We start from the raw sequence: 25,488 nt of genomic DNA on the forward strand, positions 1-25,488 counted from the left end.
GTGGTCCAAGCCAGCTTTAGTTTCCTAAGTGCGCCCACCTCGGCCACGTCTCTGAGACTTTATCCACCTAGCAAACTCTTACTCATTCTTCAAAACCCTATTGAAAACTCCTCTGGTCCTCCTCCTGACATCCGCCCACCACCTAACCTGTTCTTAAGCCCAGGCGTCAGCTCCTCTGTTTCAGGAATTGTTGAGTTGTGTTACTCTTGCCTGCCTCTGTGTTTGTAAGACTGAGAGCTCCCCAAAGCAGAAATGGGGTCTTTTCCAAAAATGCCTATCCTTACTGATTTGCTAATGATAAAAGTGAGACATGCTCATTAAATCCAAACTAAGCAGAAGACATGGCAAGAACTAGAGCAGAAATCAGGGAAATTAAAAATAGGACATCAACAGAGAAAAACCAACAAAACCAAAAGCTGGTTCTTTGCAAAGATCAATAAAATCAATAGGATCTAGCCAGACCAAGAGAAAAAGATAGAGGACACTAACTGCTAATATCAGAAATAAAAGAGGGAACATTACTACAGGTAATATGGATGTTAAAAGGATATCAAAGGAATACTATGAACAACTCTGTACCCACAGATTGGATAACCTCGACGAAACGGACGAATTCCTTGAAAAAACACAAGCCGCCAAAACTCACACAGGAAGTAGATGATCTGCACAAGCCTCTCCTGAATCAATCGCTAATAATCTTCTAAAACAGAAAGCACCAGGCCCTGATGGGTTGACAGGTGAATTCTACCAAACTTTGAAGGAAGAACTTATATCAGTTCTCTACAATCTCGTTCAGAGGACAGAAGCAGAGGGAATCTTCCTCACTCGTTCTATGAGGCCAGCATTACCCTAACACCAAAACCAGACAAAGACAGTACAAGATCAAAGATCAGTATCTCTCAGGAACACAGAGGCAAAAATCCTTAAAAGATTAGCAAATCGAATCCAAAAATGTATAAAGAATTATACACTACAACCAAGTGGGATGTATACCAGGTATGCAAGGCTGGTACAGCATTTGAAAGCCAATTAACATAATCCATCACATCAACAGGCTAAAAAGGGAACAATCACATGATCATATCAACTGATGCAGAAAAAGCATTTGACAAGTCCAACAACCATTTATGACTTAAAAAACTCAGTCGAGAGTGACGTCAGCAGGGAATTCCCTGGCTGTCCAGTGGTTAGGACTCTGCACTTTCACTGCCAAGGGCCTAGGTTCAATCCCTGGTCAGGGAATGATGTCAGCAGGACGGTGGATGAGACGCCGCTTTGTCTCTCCTCTTCAATCTACAACCACAGCTAAACAAAGCTGCCTCTGCCCACCATGTCAGGACACCAGAAAATTCCATACATCTGTGCATCTGAAGGTGGGTGGACTGGAACACACAGAGGCGGCGGAACCTGGGGAACAGCAGAGTTGGTACTTGTGATCCTGGAACCCCAGCCCCAGTAGCCAAGCCCACAGCCCCAGAGAACTCAGCTTGCATCAGAGGAGACAGTGCACACAACTCCAGCCTCCTGGCCACGGTGGTGTCCACAGCCACAGGGGAACACGTGGCAGTGGAGGCAGGGCCTGTGATCCATCCCTCCAGTCACAGAGATGCCCATAAATCTGGCCCCCCTCCCTGCCTGCAGCAGCAATACCCATAAACCCCAAAACCCAGGACACGACAGAGGCACTCACGACCCTGGCTTCCCCTACCACCGTGGAGCCTGCGACTCAGGAGACCCCAGACACAGTGGAAGTGCCCGTCATCCCAGTGTCCCAGGTGGTGACCAGCAGCAGCAAGGCACCAATGACCCCCAGATACTCAAGCAGGGACAACAAGGGCACCCAGTGGAGGGTGGAAAGTGATTCTCAAAGGTGATCTCAGGTAAGAGAAACCAAAAACTTGTGCTATAGCACGACCTACTGGAAAAGAAAAGAAAGGCCTCTAATTTATAACCTGTTGAATTGTTAGAATCGAGTTAAAAAAGAAGAAAAAAAAAGCTTTACCTAAAGAGAAAAGGTGTTTACTAGTTCAAATGCAACAGCAGAGGAACAACTCATCAAGTGCCAGGAAGAACGACAGTGACATTGTACCACAGAAAGAAAATGACAATTCTCCAGAAACCGAACCGAAAGTCACGGAACATTACGATCTCACCGATAGAGAATTCAAAAAAGCTGTGATGAGAAAACAATGAGCTACAAGAAAGCTCAGGAAGGCAGTTCAGTGAGCTCAGGGATAAAATGAAAGAACAGAAGGAACATTTTACCAAAGAGACCGAAATTCTAGAAAAGAACCCAGTGGAAATTATGGAGCTGAAGAATTCAATAGCCAAGATGGAGAACACAGTGAAAAGCACTGGAAATAGAGCAGACCACATGGAAGAGAGAATTAGTGAACGTGGAGACGGAAATCTAGAAATGATTCATGTAGAAGAGAGAGAATTAATATCTTTAAAAATGAGGAGATTCTATGAAAACAAAATGACTCTTTTAGGAAGGACATTAGGATAGTGGGTATCCCAGAGGGGGAAAAGGAGGAGAGGGGCATAGAGATATTATTTTAAAAATATAATAACTGAGAACACCCCAAACCTGGGGAAGGAACTGGATATGCAAGTCCATGAATCTAAGGGAACACCTAATTACCTCAGAAAAGACCTTCTTTGTCTAAGACACACTATACTAAAACTGTCAAAAGTCAGTAACAAAGAAAGAATTTGAAAGGAAGCCAAACGAAAAAGAATGATAACCTACAAAGGAACCCCCATTATCTATCAGCAGAGCAGATTTCCCAGCAGGAACTCTACAGGCCAACAGACAGTAGAATGAGATGCTTAAAATACTGAAAGAACTGTCACCCAAGAATACTCTATCCAGCAAAGTTGTCATTCAGATACGAAAGAGAAATAAAGGCTTTCCCAGACAAACAAAAGCTGAAGGAGTTAGACCTGCACTAGACCTGCCTTACAAGAAATATTGAAAGGAACTCTTCTACCTGATACAAAAAGGCAAAAGTACACAAATCTTTGAGTAAGGTGCTAACAGACAGAATCAGAAATTGCAACTATATATCAGAAGAGGTGTTTGGGTTTTTTTTTTTTGTTTTTTTTTTTTGTGGTACGTGAGCCTCTCACTGTTGTGGCCTCTCCCGTTGCGGAGCACAGGCTCCGGACGTGCAGGTTCGGCAGCCATGGCTCATGGGCCCAGCCGCTCCACAGCATGGGATCTTCCCGGACCGGGGCACAAACCCGTGTCCCCTGCATCGGCAGGCGGACTCTCAACCACTGCGCCACCAGGGAAGCCCCTAGAATAGGTTTTTAAACATTTATTACAGTATAAAGGTTAAAGAGGAAAAAAGCAGTAAAAATAACTATAGCTACCTTCAATTTGGTAAGAAACTCACAACATAAAGAAGGATAATTTGAGACAATAGAAACATAATAAACATTTTATCTATGATAAAATTTTATCTATTTTATCTATGATATGCTTTATACAAACATCATGGTAAGCACAAAACATAAATCTAGAGCAGAGACACAAAGCATAAAAAAAGAGGAAACTGAAGAAATATCATAGAAAATCACCAAGTTGAAATAACAGAAACACAGGGAAAAAGAAACAAGGGCGATATAGAGCTACCAGGAAACAAAAGACAAAATGGCAGTACTAAGTCCTCATCTCTCAATAATCACCCTAAATATAAATGGATTGAACTCACCAATCAAAAGGCACAGAGCAGCTACCTGGATAAAAAACAAGACCCAACTATATGTTGCTTCCAGGAGACCCACGTCAGCTCTAAAGACAAACATAGGCTCAAAGAGAGGGTATGGAAGATGCTACTACAAGCAAACAGCAGCTGAAAAGGAAGTGGATGCAGCCGTACTTATATCAGACAAAATAGACTACAAGCCAAAAATCGTAACAAGACACAAAGATGGACATTATATAATGATAAAGCAGACAATTCATCAAGAAGACATAACAGTTATTAACATACATGCACCTAACACAGTAGCACCAAAATATATAAAGCAATTATTAACAGGACTAAAGAAAGAAACTGGCAACACAATAATAGTTAACCCCATACTTACATCTATGGATAGATCATCCAGACAGAAAGTCAATAAGCAAACAGTGGCCTTAAATGAAACATTAGACCAGATGGATTTTATTAACTTGTACAGAAAATTCCATCCAAACGCAGTAGAATACACATTCTTCTCAAATGCAGATCAAACATTCCCAAGGATAGACCACGTACTGGGACACAAAACAAAGCTCAGTAAAGTTAAGACTGAAATCATATCAAACATCTCTTCCGAACACAACGGTATGAAACTAAAACTCAACTACAAGAAAACTGGAAAAATCACAAATATGTGGCGACTGAACAACTACTGGGTCGACAAAAAAAATTAAAATTACCTAAAGACAAATGAAAATATGGCATACTGAAATCTGTGGGATGCAGCAAAAGTGGTACTAAGAGGGAAGTTTATAGCAATACAGGCCTACCTCAAGAAACATGGAAAATCTCAAATAAACAATCTAACCTTGCACCTAAAGGAACTAGAAAAACAACAAAGCCCAACGTCAGTAGAAGGAAGGAAATAATAAAAATCAGAACAGAAATTTAAGAAATAAAATAGACACTAAAAAGATGAGAGAAAAGATCAATGAAACTAGGAGTTGGCTCTTTGGAAAGATAACTTGACAAACCTTTGGGAAGAATCACTAAGGAAAAAGAAGACTCTGATAAATAAACTCAGAAATGAAAGATGAGAAATAACAATGAAAGTCACAGAAATGCAAAGGATTACAAAAGAATAGCTGGGGGCCGGGGGGGGAAGATGGCGGAGGAGTAAGACGAGGGGATCACCTTCCTCCCCACAGATACACCAGAAATACACCTACACGTCGAAGAACTCCTACAGAACACCTACTGAAGGCGGGCAGAAGACCTCAGACCTCCCAAAAGGCAAGAAACTCCCCACATACCTCGGTAGGGAAAAAAAAAAATGAAACTGAGACAAAAGGATAGGGACTGGACCTGCAACAGTGGCAGGAGGCCGTGAAAGAGGAAATGTTTCCACACACTAGGAGCCCCTTCGCGGGCGGAGACTGCGGGTGGCGGAGCGGAAAGCTTCGGGGCCGCGGAGGAGAGCGCAGCAACAGGGGTGCGGAGGGCAAAGCGGAGAGATTCCCGCGCAGAGCATCAGGGCCGACCGGCACTCACCAGCCCGAGAGGCTTGTCTGCTCCCCCGCCGGGGCGGGCGGGGCTGGGAGCTGAGGCTCCGGCTTGGGTCGGAGCGCAGAGAGAGGACTGGGGTTGGCGGCGTGAACACAGCCTGCAGGGGGTTAGTGCACCACGGCTGGCCGGGAGGGAGTCCGGGGAAAAGTCTGGAGCTGCCGAAGAGGCAAGAGACTTTTTCTTGCCTCTCTGTTTCCTGGTGCGCGAGGAGAGGGAATCTAAGAGCGCTGCTTAAAGGAGCTCCAGAGACGGGCGCGAGCCGCGGCTAACAGCACGGAACCCAGAGACGGGCGGGAGACGCTAAGGCTGCTGCTGCCGCCACCAAGAAGCCTGTGTGCGAGCACAGGTCACTGTCCACACCTCCCTTCCCGAGAGCCTGTGCAGCCCGCCACCGCCAGGGTCCCGGGATCCAGGGACAACTTCCTCGGAAGAACGCATGGCGCACCTCAAGCTGGTGCAACGTCACGCCACCGCTGCTGCCGCAGGCCCGCCCCGCCTCCGTGCCCCTCCCTCCCCCAGCCTGAGTGAGCCAGAGCCCCGGAATCAGCGGCTCCTTTAACCCCGTCCTGTCTGAGCCAAGAACAGATGCCCTCCAGCGACCTACACGCACAGGCGGGGCCAAATCCAAAGCTGAGCCCCGGCAGCTGTGCGAACAAAGAAGAGAAAGGGAAATCCCTCCCAGCAGCCTCAGGAACAGCGGATTAAAGCTCCACAATCCACTTGATGTACCTGCATCTGTGGAATACCTGAACAGACAACGGATCATCCCAAATTGAGGAGGTGGGCTTTGTGAGCAAGATTTATGATTTTTTTCCCCTTTTCCGCTTTTTGTGAGTGTGTATGTGTATGCTTCCGTGTGAGATTTTGTCTGTATAGCTTTGCTTCCACCATTTGTCCTAAGGTTCTACCCGTCTGTTGTTTTTTTTTTAATTTTTTTCATAATAATAATAACAATAATTTTTTTGTTTTTTTTTTGCATTACGTGGGCCTCTCACTGTTGTGGCCTCTCCCGTTGCGGAGCACAGGCTCCAGACGCACAGGCTCAGCGGCCATGGCTCACGGGCCCAGCCACTCCGCGGCACGTGGGATCTTCCCGGACCGGGGCACAAACCCGTGTCCCCTGCATCGGCAGGCAGACTTTCAACCACTGCGCCACCAGGGAAGACCTATTTTTTAATTTAATAACTTTATTATATTTTATTTCATTTTACTTTATCTTCTTTCTTTTTCTCCTTCCTTCCCTCCTTCCTTCCTTCCTTCCTCCCACCGTCACTCCCTCCCTCCCTCCTTTCTTTCTTTCTTTCTTTCCTTCCTTCCTTCCTTTCTTTCTTTCTTCCTACTTCTACTAATTCTTTCTCTCTACTTTTTCTCCCTTTTATTCTGAGCCGTGTGGATGAAAGGCTCTTGGTGCTGCAGCCAGGAGTCAGTGCTGTGCCTCTGAGGTGGGAGAGCCAACTTCAGGACACTGGTCCACAAGAGACCTCCCAGCTCCACATAATATCAAACGGTGAAAATCTCTCACACATCTCCATCTCAACACCAGCACCCAGCTTCACTCAACGACCAGCAAGCTACAGTGCTGGACATCCTATGCCAAACAACTAGCAAGACAGGAACACAACCCCACCCATTAGCAGAGAGGCTGCCTAAAATCATAATAAGGCCAGACACCCCAAAACACACCACCAGACGTGGACCTTCCCACCAGAAAGACAAGATCCAGCCTCATCCACCAGAGCACAGGCACTAGTCCCCTCCACCAGGAAGCCTACACAACCCACTGAACCAACCTTAGCCACTGGGGACAGACATCAAAAACAACGGGAACTACGAACCTGCAGCCTGCAAAAAGGAGACCCCAAACACAGTAAGATAAGCAAAATGAGAAGGCAGAGAAACACACAGCAGATGAAGGAGCAAGATAAAAACCCACCAGACCTAACAAATGAAGAGGAAATAGGCAGTCTACCTGAAAAAGAATTCAGAATAATGATAGTAAAGATGATCCAAAATCTTGGATATAGAAGAGACAAAATGCAAGAAACATTTAACAAGAACCTAGAAGAACTAAAGATGAAACAAACAATGATGAACAACACAATAAGTGAAATGAAAACGACTCCAGATGGGATCAATAGCAGAATAACTGAGGCAGAAGAACGGATAAGTGACCTGGAAGATAAACTAGTGGAAATAACTACTGCAGAGCAGAATAAAGAAAAAAGAATGAAAAGAACTGAGGACAGTCTCAGAGACCTCTGGGACAACGTTAAACGCACCAACATTCGAATTATAGGGGTTCCAGAGGAAGAAGAGAAAAAGAAAGGGACTGAGAAAATATTTGAAGAGATTATAGTTGAAAACTTCCCTAATTTGGGAAAGGAAGTAGTTAATCAAGTCCAGGAAGCACAGAGAGTCCCATACAGGATAAATCCAAGGAGAAATACGCCAAGACACATATTAATCAAACTGTCAAAAATTAAATGCAAAGAAAACATATTAAAAGCAGCAAGGGAGGGGCTTCCCTGGTGGCGCAGTGGTTTAGAGTCCACCTGCCTATGCAGGGGACACGGGTTCATGCCCCGCTCCAGGAAGATCCCACATGCCGCGGAGCGGCTGGGCCCGTGAGCCATGGCCGCTGAGCCTGCGCGTCCGGAGCCTGTGCTCTGCAATAGGAGAGGCCACAACAGTGAGAGGCCTGCGTATCAAAATAAATAAATAAAGCAGCAACGGAAAAACAACAAATAACACACAAGGGAATCCCCATAAGGTTAACAGCTGATCTCTCAGCAGAAACTCTGCAAGCCAGAAGGGAGTGGCAGGACATACTGAAAGTGATGAAGGAGAAAAACCTGCAACCAAGATTACTCTACCCAGCAAGGATCTCACTCAGATTTGATGGAGAAATTAAAACCTTTACAGACAAGCAAAAGCTGAGAGAGTTCAGCACCACCAAACCAGCTCTACAACAAATGCTAAAGGAACGTCTCTAGGCAAGAAACACAAGAGAAGGCAAAGACCTACAATAACGAACCCAAAACAATTTAGAAAATGGGAATAGGAACATACATATCAATAATTACCTTAAATGTAAATGGACTACATGGTCCCACCAAAAGACACAGATTGGCTGAATGGATACAAACACAAGACCCATATATATGCCGTCTACAAGAGACCCACTTCAGACCTAGAGACACATATAGATTGAAAGTAAGGGGATGGAAAAAGATATTCCATGCAAATGGAAACCAAAAGAGAGCTGGAGTAGCAATTCTCATATCAGACAAAATAGACTTGAAAATAAAGACTATTAGAAGAGACAAAGAAGGACACTACATAATGATCAAGGGATCAATCCAAGAAGAAGATATAACAATTGTAAATATTTATGCACCCAACATAGGAGCACCTCAATACATAAGGCAAATACTAACAGCCATAAAAGGAGAAATCGACAGTAACACATTCATAGTAGGGGACTTTAACACCCCACTTTCACCCATGGACAGATCATCCAAAATGAAAATAAATAAGGAAACACAAGCTTTAAATGATACATTAAACAAGATGGACTTAATTGATATTTATAGGACACTCCATCCAAAAACAACAGAATACACATTTTTCTCAAGTGCTCATGGAACATTCTCCAGGATAGATCATATCTTGGGTCACAAATCAAGCCTTGGTAAATTTAAGAAAATTGAAATTGTATCAAGTATCTTTTCCGACCAAAACGCCATGAGACTAGATATCAGTTGCAGGAAAAGATCGGTAAAAAATACAAACACATGGAGGCGAAACAATACACTACTTAATAACGAAGTGATCACTGAAGAAATCAAAGAGGAAATAAAAAAATACCTAGAAACAAATGACAATGGAGACACGACGACCCAAAACCTATGGGATGCAGCAAAAGCAGTTCTAAGACGGAAGCTGATAGCAACACAAGCCCACCTTAAGAAACAGGAAACATCTCGAATAAACAACCTAACCTTGCACCTAAAGCAATTAGAGAAAGAAGAACAAAAAAACCCCAAAGTTAGCAGAAGGAAAGAAATCATAAAAATCAGATCATAAATAAATGAAGGACACAACAGCAAAGATCAATAAAACTAAAAGCTGGTTCTTTGAGAAGATAAACAAAATTGATAAACCATTAGCCAGACTCATCAAGAGAAAAAGGAAGAAGACTGAAATCAATAGAATTAGAAATGAAAAAGGAGAAGTAAAAACTGACACTGCAGAAATACAAAAGATCGTGAGAGATTACTACAAGCAACTCTATGCCAATAAAATGGACAACCTGGAAGAAATGGACAAATTCTTAGACATGCACAACCTGCCAAGACTGAATCAGGAAGAAATAGAAAATATGAACGGACCAATCACAAGCACTGAAATTGAAACTGTGAATAAAAATCTTCCAAGAAACAAAAGCCCAGGACCAGATGGCTTCACAGGCGAATTCTATCAAACATTTAGAGAAGAGCGAACACCTATCCTTCTCAAACTCTTCCAAAATATAGCAGAGGGAGGAACACTCCCAAACTCATTCTACGAGGCCACCATCACCTTGATACCAAAACCAGACAAGGATGTCACGAAGAAAGAAAACTACAGGCCAATATCACTGATGAACATAGATGCAAAAATCCTCAACAGAACACTAGCAAACAGAATCCAACAGCACATTAAAAGGATCATACACCGTGATCAAGTGGGGTTTATTCCAGGAATGCAAGGATTCTTCAATATATGCAAATCAATCAATGTGATAAACCATATTAACAAACTGAAGGAGACAAATCATATGATCACCTTAATAGATGCAGAGAAAGCTTTTGACAAAATTCAACACCCATTTATGATAAAAACCCTGCCGAAAGTAGGCATAGAGGGAACTTTCCTTAATATAATAAAGGCCATATATGACAAACCCACAGCAAACATCGTCCTCAATGGTGAAAAACTGAAAGCATTTCCACTAAGATCAGGAACAAGACAAGGTTGCCCACTCTCACCACTCTTATTCAATATAGTTTTGGAAATTTCAGCCACAGCAATCAGAGAAGAAAACGAAATAAAAGGAATCCAAATCGGAAAAGAAGTAAAGCTGTCACTGTTTGCAGATGACATAATACTACACATACAGAAGCCTAAAGATGCTACCAGAAAACTACTAGAGCTAATCAATGAATCTGGTAAAGTTGCAGGATACAAAATTAATGCACAGAAATCTCTTGCATTCCTATACACTAATGATGAAAAATCTGAAAGTGAAATCAAGAAAACACTCGCATTTACGACTGCAACAAAAAGAATAAAATATCTAGAAATAAACCTACCTAAGGAGACAAAACACCTGTATGCAGAAAATTATAAGACATTGATGAAAGAAATTAAAGATGATACAAATAGATGGAGAGATATACCATGTTCCTGGATTGGAAGAATCAACACTGTGAAAATGACTCTACTACCCAAAGCAATCTACAGATTCAATGCAATCCCTATCAAACTACCACTCGCATTTTTCACGGAACTAGAACAAAAGAATTCACAATTTGTATGGAAACACAAAAGACCCCGAATAGCCAAAGCAATCTTGAGAACGAAAAACGGAGCTGGAGGAATCAGGCTCCCTGACTTCAGACTATACTACAAAGCTACAGTAATCAAGACAGTATGGTACCGGCACAGAAACAGAAAGATAGATCAAGGATCAGGATAGAAAGCCCAGAGATAAATCCATGCACATATGGTCACCTTATCTTTGACAAAGGAGGCAGGAATGTACAGTGGAGAAAGGACAGCCTCTTCAATAAGTGGTGCTGGGAAAACTGGACGGCTACATGTAAAAGCATAAGATTAGATCACTCCCTAACACCATACACAAAAATAAGCTCAAAATAGATTAAAGACCTAAATGTAAGGCCAGAACCTATCAAACTCTTAGAGGAAAACATAGGCAGGACACTCTATGGCGTAAATCACAGCAAGATCCTTTTTGACCCATCTCCTAGAGAAATGGAAATTAAAACAAAAATAAACAAATGGGACCTAATGAAACTTCAAAGCTTTTGCACAGCAAAGGAAACCATAAACAAGATGAAAAGACAACCCTCAGAATGGGAGAAAATATTTGCAAATGAAGCAACTGACAAAGGATTAATTTCCAAAATTTACAAGCAGCTCATGCAGCTCAATAACAAAAACACAAACAACCCAATCCGAAAATGGGCAGAAGACCTAAATAGACATTTCTCCAAAGAAGATATACAGACTGCCAACAAACACATGAAAGAATGCTCAACATCATTAATCATTAGAGAAATGCAAATCAAAACTACAATGAGATATCATCTCACACCAGTCAGAATGGCCATCATCAACAAATCTAGAAACAATAAATGCTGGAGAGGGTGTGGAGAAAAGGGAACACACTTGCACCGTTGGTGGGAATATAAATTGATACAGCCACTATGGAGAACAGTATGGAGGTTCCTTAAAAAACTACAAATAGAACTACCATATGACCCAGCAATCCCACTACTGGGCATATACCCTGAGAAAACCATAATTCAAAAAGAGTTATGTACCAAAATGTTCATTGCAGCTCTATTTACAATAGCCCGGAGATGGAAACAACCTAAGTGCCCATCATCGGATGCTTGGATAAAGAAGATGTGGCACATATATACAATGGAACATTACTCAGCCATAAAGAGAAACGAAGTTGAGCTATTTGTAATGAGGTGGGTAGATCTAGAGCCTGTCATACAGGGTGAAGTAAGTCAGAAAGAGAAAGACAAATAGCGTATGCTAACACATATATATGGAATTTAAGGAAAAAAATGTCATGAAGAACCTAGGGGTAAGACAGGAATAAAGACACAGACCTACTGGAGAACGGGCTTGAGGATATGGGGAGGGGGAAGGGTGAGCTGTGACAAAGCAAGAGAGAGGCATGGACATATATACACTACCAAAAGTAAAATAGATAGATAGTGGGAAGCAGCCGCATAGCACAGGGAGATCAGCTTGGTGGTTTGTGACCCCCTGGAGGGTTGGGATAGGGAGGGTGGGAGGGAGGGAGACGCAAGAGGGAAGAGATATGGGAACATATGTATATGTATAACTGATTCACTTTGTTATAAAGCAGAAACTAACACACCATTGTAAAGGAATTATATCCCCATAAAGATATTAAAAAATAGAGAGAGAATAGCTGTACTCCCAACAAACTGGGAAACCTAGAAGAAATGAAAAAATTCTTAGAATCATACAAATTTTCAAGACTGAATCATGAAGAAATAGAAAATCTGAAAGGACTGATCACTAGTAAGATTATTGAAAGAGTAATTTAAAAAACTTCTCCAGAAACAAAAGTCCAGGGCCGACAGCTTCATAGGTGAATCTTGCCAAACATTCAAAGATTTAATATCTATCCTTCTCAAACTCATCCAAAAAGTTGAAGAAAATGGAACACTTCCTAACTCATTTTAAGAGGCCAGCATCTTCCTGATACCAAAACCAGATAAAGACAACACAAAAAAAGAAAATTACAGGCCAATAGTTCTGATGAACATAAATGCAAAAATCCTCAACAAAATATTAGCAAACTGAACACGTGTGCTACCTTAAAAGGATCATACACCATGATCAAGTGGGGCTTACTCTAGAGATGCAAGGATGGTTCAACATCCACAAATCAATCAATATGATACACCACACTAAGAAAATGAAGGATAAAAATCATATGATCATCTCAGTAGATGCAGAAAAAGCATATGACAAGATTCAACAGCCATTTATGAGAGAAACTCTCAATAAAATGGGTACATGAGGAATGTGCCTCAACCTAATAAAGGCCTCATATGACAAAGAAACCCACAGCTAACATTATACACAATAGTGGAAAACTGAAAGTTATCCCTCTAAGATCAGGAAGAAGACAAGGGTGCCCACTCTCACCACTCTTGTTCAATGTAGTATTGAAAGTCCTAGCTAAAGAAATTAGGCAAGAAAAAGAAATTAAAGACATCCAAATGGGAAAGGAAGAAGTAAAATTGTCACTGTCTGCAGACAGCATAATTTTTATGTATAGAAAATCCCAAAGACTCCACCGAAAAGCTACTCAAAATAATGATTACAATAAAGTTGCAGGGTACAAAAACAATATATGAAAATCCACTGCATTCCTATAAACTAACAATAAGCTAGCATAAAGTAAAATTAACAATTCTATTTACAATTGGTACCAAAAAAGAAGTAATTTTAATCAAGAAGGTGAAAGACTCGTACACTGAAAAATATAAGACATTGTTGAAATAAATTGAAGAAGATACAAAGAAACAGAAAGATATTCTGTGTCCTCATTGGATGAAAAGTATTAACTATTAACATTGTTCAAAAGTTCACATTACCTAAAGCAATCTACAGTCAATGCAATCCCTATCAAAATCCCAATGACATTTTTCACAGAAATAGAACAAAAAATTCTAAAATTTATATGGAAGCACAAAAGACCACAAATACCCAAGCAATCCTGAGAGAAAACAACAAATCTTGAGGTATCACACACCCTGATTTCAAACTATATTACAAAAGCCGTAGTAATCAAAACAGCATGGAATTGGCAGAAAAACAGATACATAGATCAGAAACAGAATTGAGATCTTAGAAATAAACCCGCATATATAGGGACAAATAATTTACAACAAAAGAGCAAAGAACATACTACAGAGAAAGGATAGTATCTTCAATAAATGGAGCTGAGAAAACTGGATAGATAGATAAGAAACTAGACCACTGTCTCACACCATACACAAAAATTAACTCAAAATGGATTAAAGACTTGAATATAAGATCTGAAACCATAAAACTCCTAGAAGAAAACATAGGCAGGATGCTCTTTTTACATCAGTCTTAGCAATACCTTTCTATGTACGTCTCCTCAAGCAAAGGAAACAAAAGCAAAAATAAACAAATAGGATTGCATCAAACTAAAAAAGCTTCTGCACAGCAAAGGAAGCCATCAACAAAACTAAAAGACAACCTACCTGATGGGAAGAAGGTATTTGCGAATCATATATGCAATAAGGGGTTAATATCCAAAATATATGAAGAACTCATACAACTCAACAACTCCAAAACAGAAAATCTGATTGAATAGTGGGCAGAAGATCTGAACATTTTTCAAAAAAAGACATACAGATGGCCAACAGGCACGTGAAAAGATGTTCAACATCACTAATTATTAGGGGAATGCAAATCAGAACTACAGTGAGATATCACTTCATGCCTGTTAGAATGGCTATTATCAGAAAAGCAAGAGATAACAAGGGTTGGAGAGGATGTGGAGAAAAGGGAACCCTTATACACAGTTGCTGAGGATGTAAGTTGGTGCAGCCACTATGGAAAACAATATGGAGATTCCTCCGAAAAATAAGAATAGAATTACCATACAATCCAGCTATTCCACATCTTGTTATTTATCTGAAGAATACAAAAATACTAATTCAAAAGGATATATGCACTCCTACGTTCATCCCAGTATGATTTACAATAGCCAAGAGATATGGAAACAACCTAACTGCCCATTAAGAGATGAAGGGATAAAGAAGTTGTGTACATATATACATACACGCACACAGACACACACATAGCAGGATACTACTCCGTCATAAAAAAGATAAAATCCTGCCATTCGGAATAGCACGAATGGACCTGTAGGATATTATGCTAAGTGAGACAAGTCTGACAGAGAAAGACAAACACCAAATGAAATCACTCACGTGTGCGATACAAAAAACAAACAAATAAATAAACCAAAATGTAGATACAGAGAACAGAGTAGTGGTTACCAGAGGGAAACAAGGGGGAGGGCAAAATGGACAAAGGGGGTCTATTGCATGATGATGGATAGAAACTGAATTTGGGGTGGTGAGCACACTGTAGTGTGTACAGAAGTAAACATATAGTGCTGTACACATGAAACTCGTAATGTTATAAACCAACGTTACCTCAATTTAAAAACCACATCAGTAAACTCAGCAAAGAGGAACTTCTTCAACTTGATAAAGAGTATCTACAGAAACCGAGCGCTAACAACATCCTTAATGGTGAGAAACTCAAAGCTTTCCCACTAAGATCAGGAACAAAGCAAGATGTCTTTTCCATCATTCCTTTTCAATATCATACTGGAATAGGAGGTAATGCAAAAAGAGAAGAAAAGGAAATAAAAGGTACACAGAGTGAGAAGGCATAAAACTGTCTTTGTTTTCTGATGACACAATTATCTATGTAGAAAATCCAAAAGAATCAATGAAAAACTCCTGGAACTAATCGGTGATTGTAGCAAGGTTGCAGGATACAAGGTTAATATACAAGAGTCAATTGCTTTCCATTATACCAACAATGAACAACTGGAATTTGAAATTAAAAACATAATGCCTTTATATTAACATCCCCCAAAATGAAACAGTTATATATAAATCCAACAACATATACACAAGATTTATACGAGGAAAGCTACAAAACTCTAATGAACAAAATCAAAGAAGAACCAAATAAATGGAGAGATATTCCATGTTCTTGGACAGTAAGGCTGAATATTGTCAAGATGTCAGTTTTTCCTGACGTGATCTATAGGTTCAGTGCAATCCCAATCCAAATCCCAACAAGGTATTTTGTGGATACTGGCAGACATTCTAAAGTTTATATGGACAGGCAAAAGACTAAGAATAGCCAACACAATACTGGAGAACAAAGTTGGAAGACTGACACTACTCGACTTAGTTTATAGTGTGGTATTGGTGAAAGAAGAGACAAATACATCAATAGAACAAAAGAGTGAGTTCAGAAATAGACCCACATAAATACAGTTAACTGATCTTTGACGAAGGAGCAAAAGCAACACGATAAAGCAATGATGATCTTTGCACAAATGGTGCTGGAACAATTGGACATCAACATGCAAAAGAATAAAAACAAAAAATGAATCTAGACACAGAACTTTCACCTCTCACAAAAATTAAGTCAAAGTGGACCACAGACTGAAATGCAAAACACAACACTATAAAAGTTCTAGATCACCTAGGAGGAAACCTAAGTGACCTTATGTATGGTAATGACTTTTAGATACAAGACCAAAGGCACACTCCAAGGAAGAAACAATTGATAAGCTGGAGTTTACTAAGTTAAAACTTCTGTTAAATACAATGTTGAGACTATAAGAAGAAGAGTCATGGACTGGGAATAAATATTTGCAAAAGATACATCCGATAAAGGAATGTCATCCAAAATATATTTAAAAACTCAACAATAAAAAAACAAATCACCCAATTAAAAAACGGGCCAAAAATCTTAACGGACACCTCACCAAAGCAGATATACAGATGTTAAATCAACACATGAAAAGATGCACCATATCATGTGTCATTAGGAAAATGCAAATTAAAACAATAATGAGGTACCACTACAAACCTATAAGAGTGGCCGAAGTCCAGAACACTGACAAACACCAAATGCTGGCAAAGATGTGGGGGAACAGGAACTTTCATCCATTGCTGGTGGGAATGTAAAATGGAGCAGTCACCTTGGAAGGCTGTTCGGTGGTTTCTTACAACACTCAACATCCTCTTAACCTATGATCCAACCGTTTCACTCTTTGGTATTTACCCAAAGGAGCTGAAAACTTATACCCACACAAAAACCTGCACATGGATGCTTATAACAGCTTTAGTCACAGTTGCCAAAACTTAGAAACAACCAAGACTTCCTTCAGTAGGTGAAGGGATAAATAAACTGGGATACAGCCAGACGGTGGAATATTATTCTGCATTAAAAAGAAACGAGGGGGTGGGGGAGGAGAGACACAGGTGAGGGAGATTAAGAGGCACGAACTTCCAGCTGAAAAATAAATGAGCCACGGGTAGGAAATGTACAGTGTGGGGAATATAGCCAATAATTACGTGATATCTTCGTACGGTGACGAATGGAGATCACTTTGAAATCATGGAGATCATTTTGAAATGTATAGAAACATTGAATCACTATGCTGTATATCAGGAACTAATGTAGTGCTGTAGGTCAACTATACTTCAAAAACAAACTCATAGAAAAAAGAGATCTGATTTGTGGTTGCCAGAGGTGGGAGATGGAAGCAGGGGGAATTGGATGAAGGTGATCCAAAGGTATAAACCGCCAGTTATAAGTAAGTACTAGGGATGTAACGTGCAACACGAGAAATACGAATACTAGGGATGTAACCTACAAGACGAGAAATACGATAAATGTAATTAACACTGATGTGTGTTGCATATGAAAGTTTCAAAAGAGTAAATCCTAAGAGTTCTCCTCACAAGGAAAAAATATTTTTTCTATTTCTTTAATTTTGTATCTATATGAGATGATGGATGTTTATTAAACGTATTGTGGTATTTCAGGATGTATGTAAGTGAAAAACATGCTGTATACACCTTAAACTTACACAGCGTTACATGTCATTTGTATCTCAACAAAACTGGAAGAAAAAATAAAAATAAGAAAAAAAATTAAGTATCATCTAGCCATGAAATGGCAAGGCAGAAACATAAATGTATATTATTAAGTGAAAGAAGCCAATCTGAAAAGACTACCTACTATATTATTCCAAATACGACCTTCTGGAAAAGACAAAACTATGGAGACAGTAAGAAGATCAGTGGTTGCCAGGGGTTGGGGGGAGGGAGGGATGAACAGGCAGAGCCCAGAGGATTTTCAGGGCAGTGGAACTTCTCCATATGATACTGTAAGGACGGACACGTCATTATCCATTTGTCCAAACCCACAGAACGTACAACACCAAGAATAAACTCTAACAAATTATGGACTTTGGGCGACCGTGTGTCAGTGCAGGTTCATCAGCTGTAACAAATGCACCATGTGGAGGGGATGCTGGGAACGGAGGGCGCTGTGCAGGTATGGGGCGGGGGAATACGGGAAAAGTCTATATTTCTTAATTTGCTGTGAACCTAAAATTGCTCTAAAAAACAAAATCTTTTTTAAAAAAATCACCTTTGATGGACTTGAGAATGTCCCCAGTTACCTGGCACTGACTGCACATGCCCACAAAGGTACCGTGTGGACACATACGCACGCAAGCCTACGTGGGAGCATAAACACAGCACACGAGGCACAAACACAACAGCCTGTAATGCATCTTTGTGTTGATCGAGACATCGTATGTGCCCTGCATGGAAATCCAACGGCCAGACCCAGACTAAAGCAAATACATCTTTCACTCCAACCGGATCCAGCAGGACAGTGTTCTAGCTGATTCAGGGGCAGGGCTGCCTCGGATGGGGCCTCCACCATCTCCAGAAATGAAACCCTAAGGTAGCTACTACTAGAGTAGCAGGCTGGCAAGATGTTCGATAACAAGCACTTCCTGTGGTGTTCACATTGGATGAGAGGCCACCTGCAAAGGCTCCATCGACAGGGAGTTATGAGGATAAATAAATAAATACCAGTGCAGTTTCTATGGTTAATAATTGATGAAACCACTGCCTCTGCACCACAGAGATCTACAAAGAACACACCAGCGGGAAGCCGGGAGCGGGGTTTGAACTCGAGCGAAGGAAATAAAAGCTGATCTTTGCCACTGTCCTACCAGGCCAAGCAGAATACGTTTATGAGCCTTTCCCACTATGACCCACTTGGCCCCAAAAGTAAGATTTATAGACTTTTCCCAGAACCAACATTGAATTTTTTTTCCTCCAAGCATGGTGTCCCAGAGATTCGTAACTTTGAGGGAGTTACAAACACACGTGAGAATATGATAAAGGCAAAGAATCCACTTTCTGCCCTGGATCTCAGGGGTTCAGGGACCCCGGATTGTGTACCGTGGCCTCAACTACAGATGTCAGGGGTCAGTGTGTGGGCGTCGGGAATCCCCAGATCCGCCTCACTGCGTGCAATGCGCCCAGCCCTCCACCGGATGCTCTTAGGGTTGGATGTGAGCCCTTGACCTTGAGCCCCAGACAACGATGCCCACAAGAGGGGTGGCTTTACCTGGGTTTGCAAACAGAGTCAGTGCAGTCCTTCCTGAGCACAGCCTGGTGGGATCCTGGGCATGTTAACAACAGCAGAGTTTCTAGAATGAGTTCCACCCTCCCTCTTCCTGTCACCACAGCCAAACGCCAAGTTCAATTAAGGACGCCGGTTTGAGAAGACAAACAACAAGAGACTCAGGTTTGCCCCACGTCCTGGGAGGACCCTCGGAGGTGGCGAAACGGCTGATCTGCCACGTGAGGCTACAGACACCATCTCCTTTCATCCCGACACCCCATCATTCACTGACATTTATTGTGTGCGTAGGGACTGGCAGAGGAGTCGCTTGTTTATGCCTGCCGGCTTCCTGGAGGAAGCGGTGTTTTAAACCCCGTGGAGCCGCACACATCTCCTGCGTGGTGAGCATGGGAGCCCTGTGGTCAGGGCGTGTAAGATGCAGGGAGGGTGTATGGCTGGGTCCCAGGGGGCATGGAGAGGAGACAAGCCCGGGGGACAGGGACAGGCCACGCAGGTCCTGGTGAGGTCAGGGCGTTAAACCCCTCGGAAGCCACTGGAGGAATGTGAGCAAGGGGTGACGTTCCCTGACGTCTGTCTGTGTGGAGAGGCTGGAACAGAGGTGATGGCGCAGGCAGGGAGCCTCGGGGGAGGCTGAGCGCAGCAGAGGGGGACCGGCCCGATGTCTTCAAGGAGGAGCCATTTGCGTGTCAGGTGCAAAGTCCAGAGAGCGGCAAGGTGGCCCCAGGCCACGGAAGGTCAGAGGCCCTGCTCACAAGGACAGGGAACGGTCTGGGTTTGGAGGCAAAGATCAAGAGCTCAGATCCAAAGATGTCAGGTCAGCCGCACCTCTGAGACCCCAGGGGGACGTGCTGAGTTAACAGGGCAACCCCTTGGAGCTCGGGCCACGTGGGCTGCAGGACCCGTCGGATTGGCAGATGGTATTTAAAGCCACTCATGCAGCAGCTACTCACTGACTCCTACTTAGAACCAGACACACGGGGACGAGGGGGCACAGCAGTCAAACACATACATCAGGTCATCAGTAACAGTCGAATAACGATAGACTGGTGGGGAGACAGACAACAGTCAGACAAGGACAAACATCAGGGTAAAACGGCAACTGTGTCAAAGCCCTGAAGGAAGGTTCACAGCGCTGTCATCAGAGCCACGAGGAGAAGGTCGGAGCTGATCAATGAGGGGTCGGGGGGCGAGGCAGGCAGGGACCCACTCCTTCCCACAGCAGGTCTCCTCTGAGGCACGTGGACTGGTCCCACTGCTGAGGACCCGGGCGAGGGGTTGGGGGTAAAAGGTCCCAGGGGCAACCTTGGCTCAATAAGAAAAAGAACATGCTACACCATCAGGGGTGACAGTGTTGGGTAGAACAGTGACCCCCAAAGATTGGTGCACCTGGAACCTGGGAATGTGACCTCATTTGGAAAAAAAAAAAAAGATGTAATTTGCTTTTGCAGATGTAATTAAGGTAAGGATCTCAAAATGAGATCATCCCAGATTATCCAGATGGGCCCTAAAACCAATGACGAGTGTCCTTATAAGAAAAGGAGAGGACATGGAAGAGCTGATGTGAAGACGGAGGCAGAGATCAGAGCCACAAGGCAAGGACCACTGGAGCCCCCGGCAGCTGAAAGAGGCAGGAAGAACCCTCGCCCAGAGCCAGAGGGAGTGCGGTCCAGCAAGCAGAAGCCAGGGACGCTCCAGACACCCTACAAGGCCCAGGGCAGCACCACCACAGAGGACTGTCCAGCCCCCAGTGTCACCGGTGCCGAGGTTGAGGGACCTGTCCCAGCCCGTGAGCCCTGTCTACGCCAGCCGTCCTCAGATGTGTCCCACGTCACCCCATCCGGCAGGATGCTGACGGGTGTTTAAGGGAAAGGGTCCCAGGGCCAGGTAAGTTTGGGAAACATCACAAGCTTCAACCTCTCCTTAGACGTCCAGGGCCCTATGGCTGTGAGCTTCTGCCACGAAGACCTCAGTTCGACTATCTATCAGCCTCTTCCAACCTCATGGGTGCCGTGTCACCCCACGTGTACTGCAGCACGTGCTCCCGGAAGTGCTTCGCTAGACCAGCGTGGAAAAGGCCCAGAGGTATGCAAGGTCGCAGGAGGGGATGACAGTCAAGGCCAGTGTCTGGCCCTGGGCTCCTGGTCTGTCCACCTGGTCACGATTCGCCCTGCCTGTACCCGCTTAGTACCAGCCGGCTCAGGTTCAATGCCAGCCCCTTCCCGACTCTCCACCAACACCAGACCAGGTCCCCCGTGGCTGAACCCAGGGCTCTGCCTGTGGCAGTGATGGTCACCATGAGATGCTTTCAGGAAGAACAATAACCCCTCACTTGGGAACAAGAAGCCTCCCCAAAGGCCTTATAGCCACGTCCACCCTCGACCCTCCTACAAGAGACGAAGCTCAGCACAGCCTGCACCAGGACTCAGCACCCTTTTACCTGCGTCACGAGGGGTCTAGGATGCTCTGTCTCTCTGAGCCCCCAGATCTTCAAGGGTAAGACAGACCAAATACTCTGACCTTTAGAACATGTTGTGAGGACAGACCTCCTAGGGCCTCGTGAACACGTGGTCCTGAACAAACAGATGATGCCGCTTATAGTATTTCCGAGACGACCACTGGCATCAGCCCCTCTCTCCTTCCCTCCCTCCCACTTCCACCTCATCTCGCTTTCCTGTTAACATTTTCTGCTACATTGTCCAAACGCTGGCCATCCGAGTGCCACCGACACCACCTCCTGCCGTGTCATCCCAAGCAGTGATGCTGTCACTGACTGAGCCACTTTTGTTTTTTCCAATACACGTGAAAATGAATATGCGATGGGCAGAATAAAACAAACTCACTCAGGTCCATCCTAACTGTGCCCTGAGCCTGCCCGCAGGCAGCCTGCTCACAAAACAAGGAGAGGGGGGTATCTCTCTCCATCACTCCCCCGCCCCCTCTGTGCTGGCGGCAGAAGTGCCCCCTCGAAGGCGGCCTTGGGTGCGTGCCTCTGGTGGGAGGTTCCCACCCCGCGGGATCCACCCCCCGCTCACCAGAGATGATGGAGTCATTCAGGGCCTCTTCGTCTTGATACAAAAGCAGGTCATCCTTGAGTTCGGAATTCGTGATCAGGTTCTCCTTATTCTCCTCGGACTCCTGAGCCACGGTCCACTTGCCGTCCGAGGCTCCATCAAAGCTCCAAGCCTCGCCCCGCTCCTTGCCCCGCTCCACACTGCACGTCCTCGACAGCCGGACGTCCACGCGTTTCTTCGGGGACCCCTTACTGTCCCTGCCTTGGAAACTGAACCAGAAAGGCAGTTCGTGTTATACGTTGTCCAGCTTCACCTGCAAACCCTGCAAAGTCGACTTGAAGACTTATAATGGGCGTTGCAAAGATGTCCCCCAAGTATGTGCAGCCGATACCCAGGACAAGAGCCAGAGGCACCCACGGCTCTGAGTCCAAGGCAAATGCCTGCTTAGAACGTGCTGTTCCGAATGTCACAGACACGCATGTAATAAACCCCGCCAAGGCTGAGAGCAGCAAACACTCAGATCAAGGATTTCCTCAGAACTGAGCAGGGCATTTTATTTGTCCAATATTTCTGCCAAGCCACACACGTATTCCATTGTCTGTTTTGCCCTTCGATGACTCCCTTATCCTCAGTCTATGAGGCATATGAGACCAAGAATAAGAGTCAGCTTCCAAGCAGGCTTGTGCTCTTGCCTAATGAAAACGGGAAGCCGTCAGAGTCCCGAGACAACGTAACGGCTACTTCTCCCTCTCGATTCTCCCCCGGGATGCTCCCACCCAAGCCTGGATCCCTGGATCCTCCGGGGGAAATGCAGGGACTTTGTAGCTGGTCCCCACGGTGCACATCACCCACTTGACCTCTCCCGGAAAGTGGCAACTGAGACCAGCTACAGACCAGCTAAACAGCCCGGTTCAAAATGAAAACACAAGCTCCTTGCTCAGAAGCTAGGAATTCCAAGACGGTGACAGCAGAGCATTGAGTTCAACCCGGAGCCCTCCCCCCGTAACTGCCACCCATAAGGCTGGCCACAGATGGGGATGTGGGCACACAGGTCCCGCTGCCAGGGGAGGGGCCTCACCTGTCCTGGCGGTGCTTGGTGGCCAGCGCCCTGTGCAGCTCCTCGATGACTCGGCTGGGGGGCAGTGGCCGGTGGACAGTGGTGAGATGTGGGGACCCCGTGGGCGTGGAAAGCTGGCCTCGGACAGGAGGGTCAGTACTCTTCCCGCCAGAGCCTTGGAAGAGTGTGGCCTGGCCTGGGGCGTAAGAAGAACCAACAAGAAGGTAAGTCTTTGGTGGCGGGGAAGTGGGGCTTTGCAAAAACACAGGAGCCTGTGAGCAGAGGGGACACAGGGCTCCCGGCCAGGTGAACCCACTAGTACCAGATGCTGCACCATGTCCCTTCGCCCCCAAAGCCGGAGACGAGCTTTGTCCCTGACCAGTTCCAGTCCATCCTCCATCCCTGAGCTGAGCCCATGGCAGTGCCCACAGGCCCCCCGCAAGGTCTCAGGCACCGAAAGCCTCCTTCCCATTTCTCTACTACAAACTCCTGAAGCCATACTTCCTTTTGCGGAACGTGAAAGAACTCCCCAAGCTCTACGGCCATCGCTCATCCTGGACCACCACCACGGCCCCCTCTGCTTCCCCACGTCACCCGTTCACGTCCGCCGCCAACCCTGCACCTCACCAGAGGGGGCCTTCTGATCACGGTTCTCCCATTCTCCTTGGGACGAGATGTGGCCTGATGATGGCAAGTCCCAGGGCCCCAAAGGCTGCCCGTTAAACATATTTTATATTTTTTTCCTTTTTTTTCTTTTTTGGAATTGAAGTATAGTTGGTTTACAATGTTGTGTTAGTCTCAGCTGTGCAGTAAAGTGATTCAGATAAATATAGATATATAATATATTTAATACTTAAACATATTTTGATATGTTTAAAACGTTGGCAACACATTTTTAAAATACTAAACACCACGCAGACCCAGCACAGCAAGTCTGTGTGTGGGATTTGGGTGCAGGTGGCTCCCTGACACCTGGGGGAGGGTGGGCTGAGGAAGCTCGTGGGCTGGGGGCCGCTGTGGCTATCTCAGCCGAGCGAGCACCCGGGGTGGGTGGGGAGCACTGAGTGTGTAGCCTCCGTCCCCTTGTGCCCCAGTTAAGCCCAGGTGAAGGGCCTTTCTCTTCCTCTGCTGCCACCTAGTGGCCGCGTGCTGAAGCAACTATTTCCCCCTAAAGGAAACGAAGACCAAGTCGCCAAAATGCAGTCTCAGGTGTAAGGGATCCAGGCCAAAGCTCGTAACCCTCCCCCCCTCCCGCCCTAATCCAGTCCCCAGACTCCTCGGTGACTTGTCAGAAAAGGTCTCCGAAGTTCAGGAGCTCCTCGCCCCTGAGGGGCTGGGGGGGAGTCAGAGAAGCTGACCCAGGACTTAGGACACGGGGAGAGAGGACTCACGGGACATGAAACGGGCTGAGGTCTGATCCTGTCTAAGCACAACAGGGACAGAGGGTCCCTGAACTAATTATACAGGAGCCGGGCGGATGGTGCCTTATCCAGTGGATTTCCAACTGTCTCGTTTCAATGGATGGAAGGGGGATTCGCACACAGTCTGTAACAAGATGCAGATTATTTGCCTCAAAACTTTAGTCTGTGTGGCCATGTCACCCAAGGACTGAACACCCTGACTCCCAGAGATGGAGAAAGAGGCAGAAAGCAGACAGAGGGGTCAGATCACCTGACTGTTCCTTCGATCAGTTACCCACACTCGCTGAGCAGCTGCTGTACGCAGGCGCTGGGACTAGGGGTGATGGCAGAGTTCCCTCAACTGTCAAGTGGGGACACGTTCCCTCCCCAGAGGGGCTGGCCTCCTTGCGGTGCCTGGGGGCGGGCAGATCCTGACAAGTGGTGAGTAGTCATATTACAGGTGGGGGCCAAGGATTAGAGCAAAGCTGAACTCTGCTTTCCACTCTCATCTTCCTGGCCCCGCCCTCAGAGGCAGCACACAAGGCTTTACTCCTAAAAACAGTCGCCTCTTTGTGAAAGGCCTGCTTTCCCCCTGAGCCCTGCAGCGTGTGTCTCCTGTTTCCAGCAGGGCCGGGACAAGAAATACCCAAACTTGAAAAGACAACGGCCCTACTTCCTGG

The 25,488-nt window shown here is 44.7% G+C and overlaps 1 protein-coding gene across 2 annotated transcripts in view; it reads right to left on the reverse strand.

Annotated features, from left to right (window-relative positions):
- PHACTR3 (phosphatase and actin regulator 3) overlaps positions 1-25,488 on the reverse strand; it is a 217,906-nt gene that overhangs the window by 51,894 nt on the left and 140,524 nt on the right. For both annotated transcript variants that reach the window (XM_032605525.1, XM_032605526.1), the window contains 2 exons: positions 23,430-23,604; positions 22,373-22,620 (listed from right to left, as the gene is read on the reverse strand). In XM_032605525.1, the coding sequence (XP_032461416.1) occupies positions 22,373-22,620; positions 23,430-23,604 (423 nt within the window). The remainder of the gene's footprint in view (positions 1-22,372; positions 22,621-23,429; positions 23,605-25,488) is intronic.

Source organism: Phocoena sinus, chromosome 15 (assembly GCF_008692025.1).
Source record: "Phocoena sinus isolate mPhoSin1 chromosome 15, mPhoSin1.pri, whole genome shotgun sequence".
Classification (NCBI taxonomy): Eukaryota; Metazoa; Chordata; class Mammalia; order Artiodactyla; family Phocoenidae; genus Phocoena; species Phocoena sinus.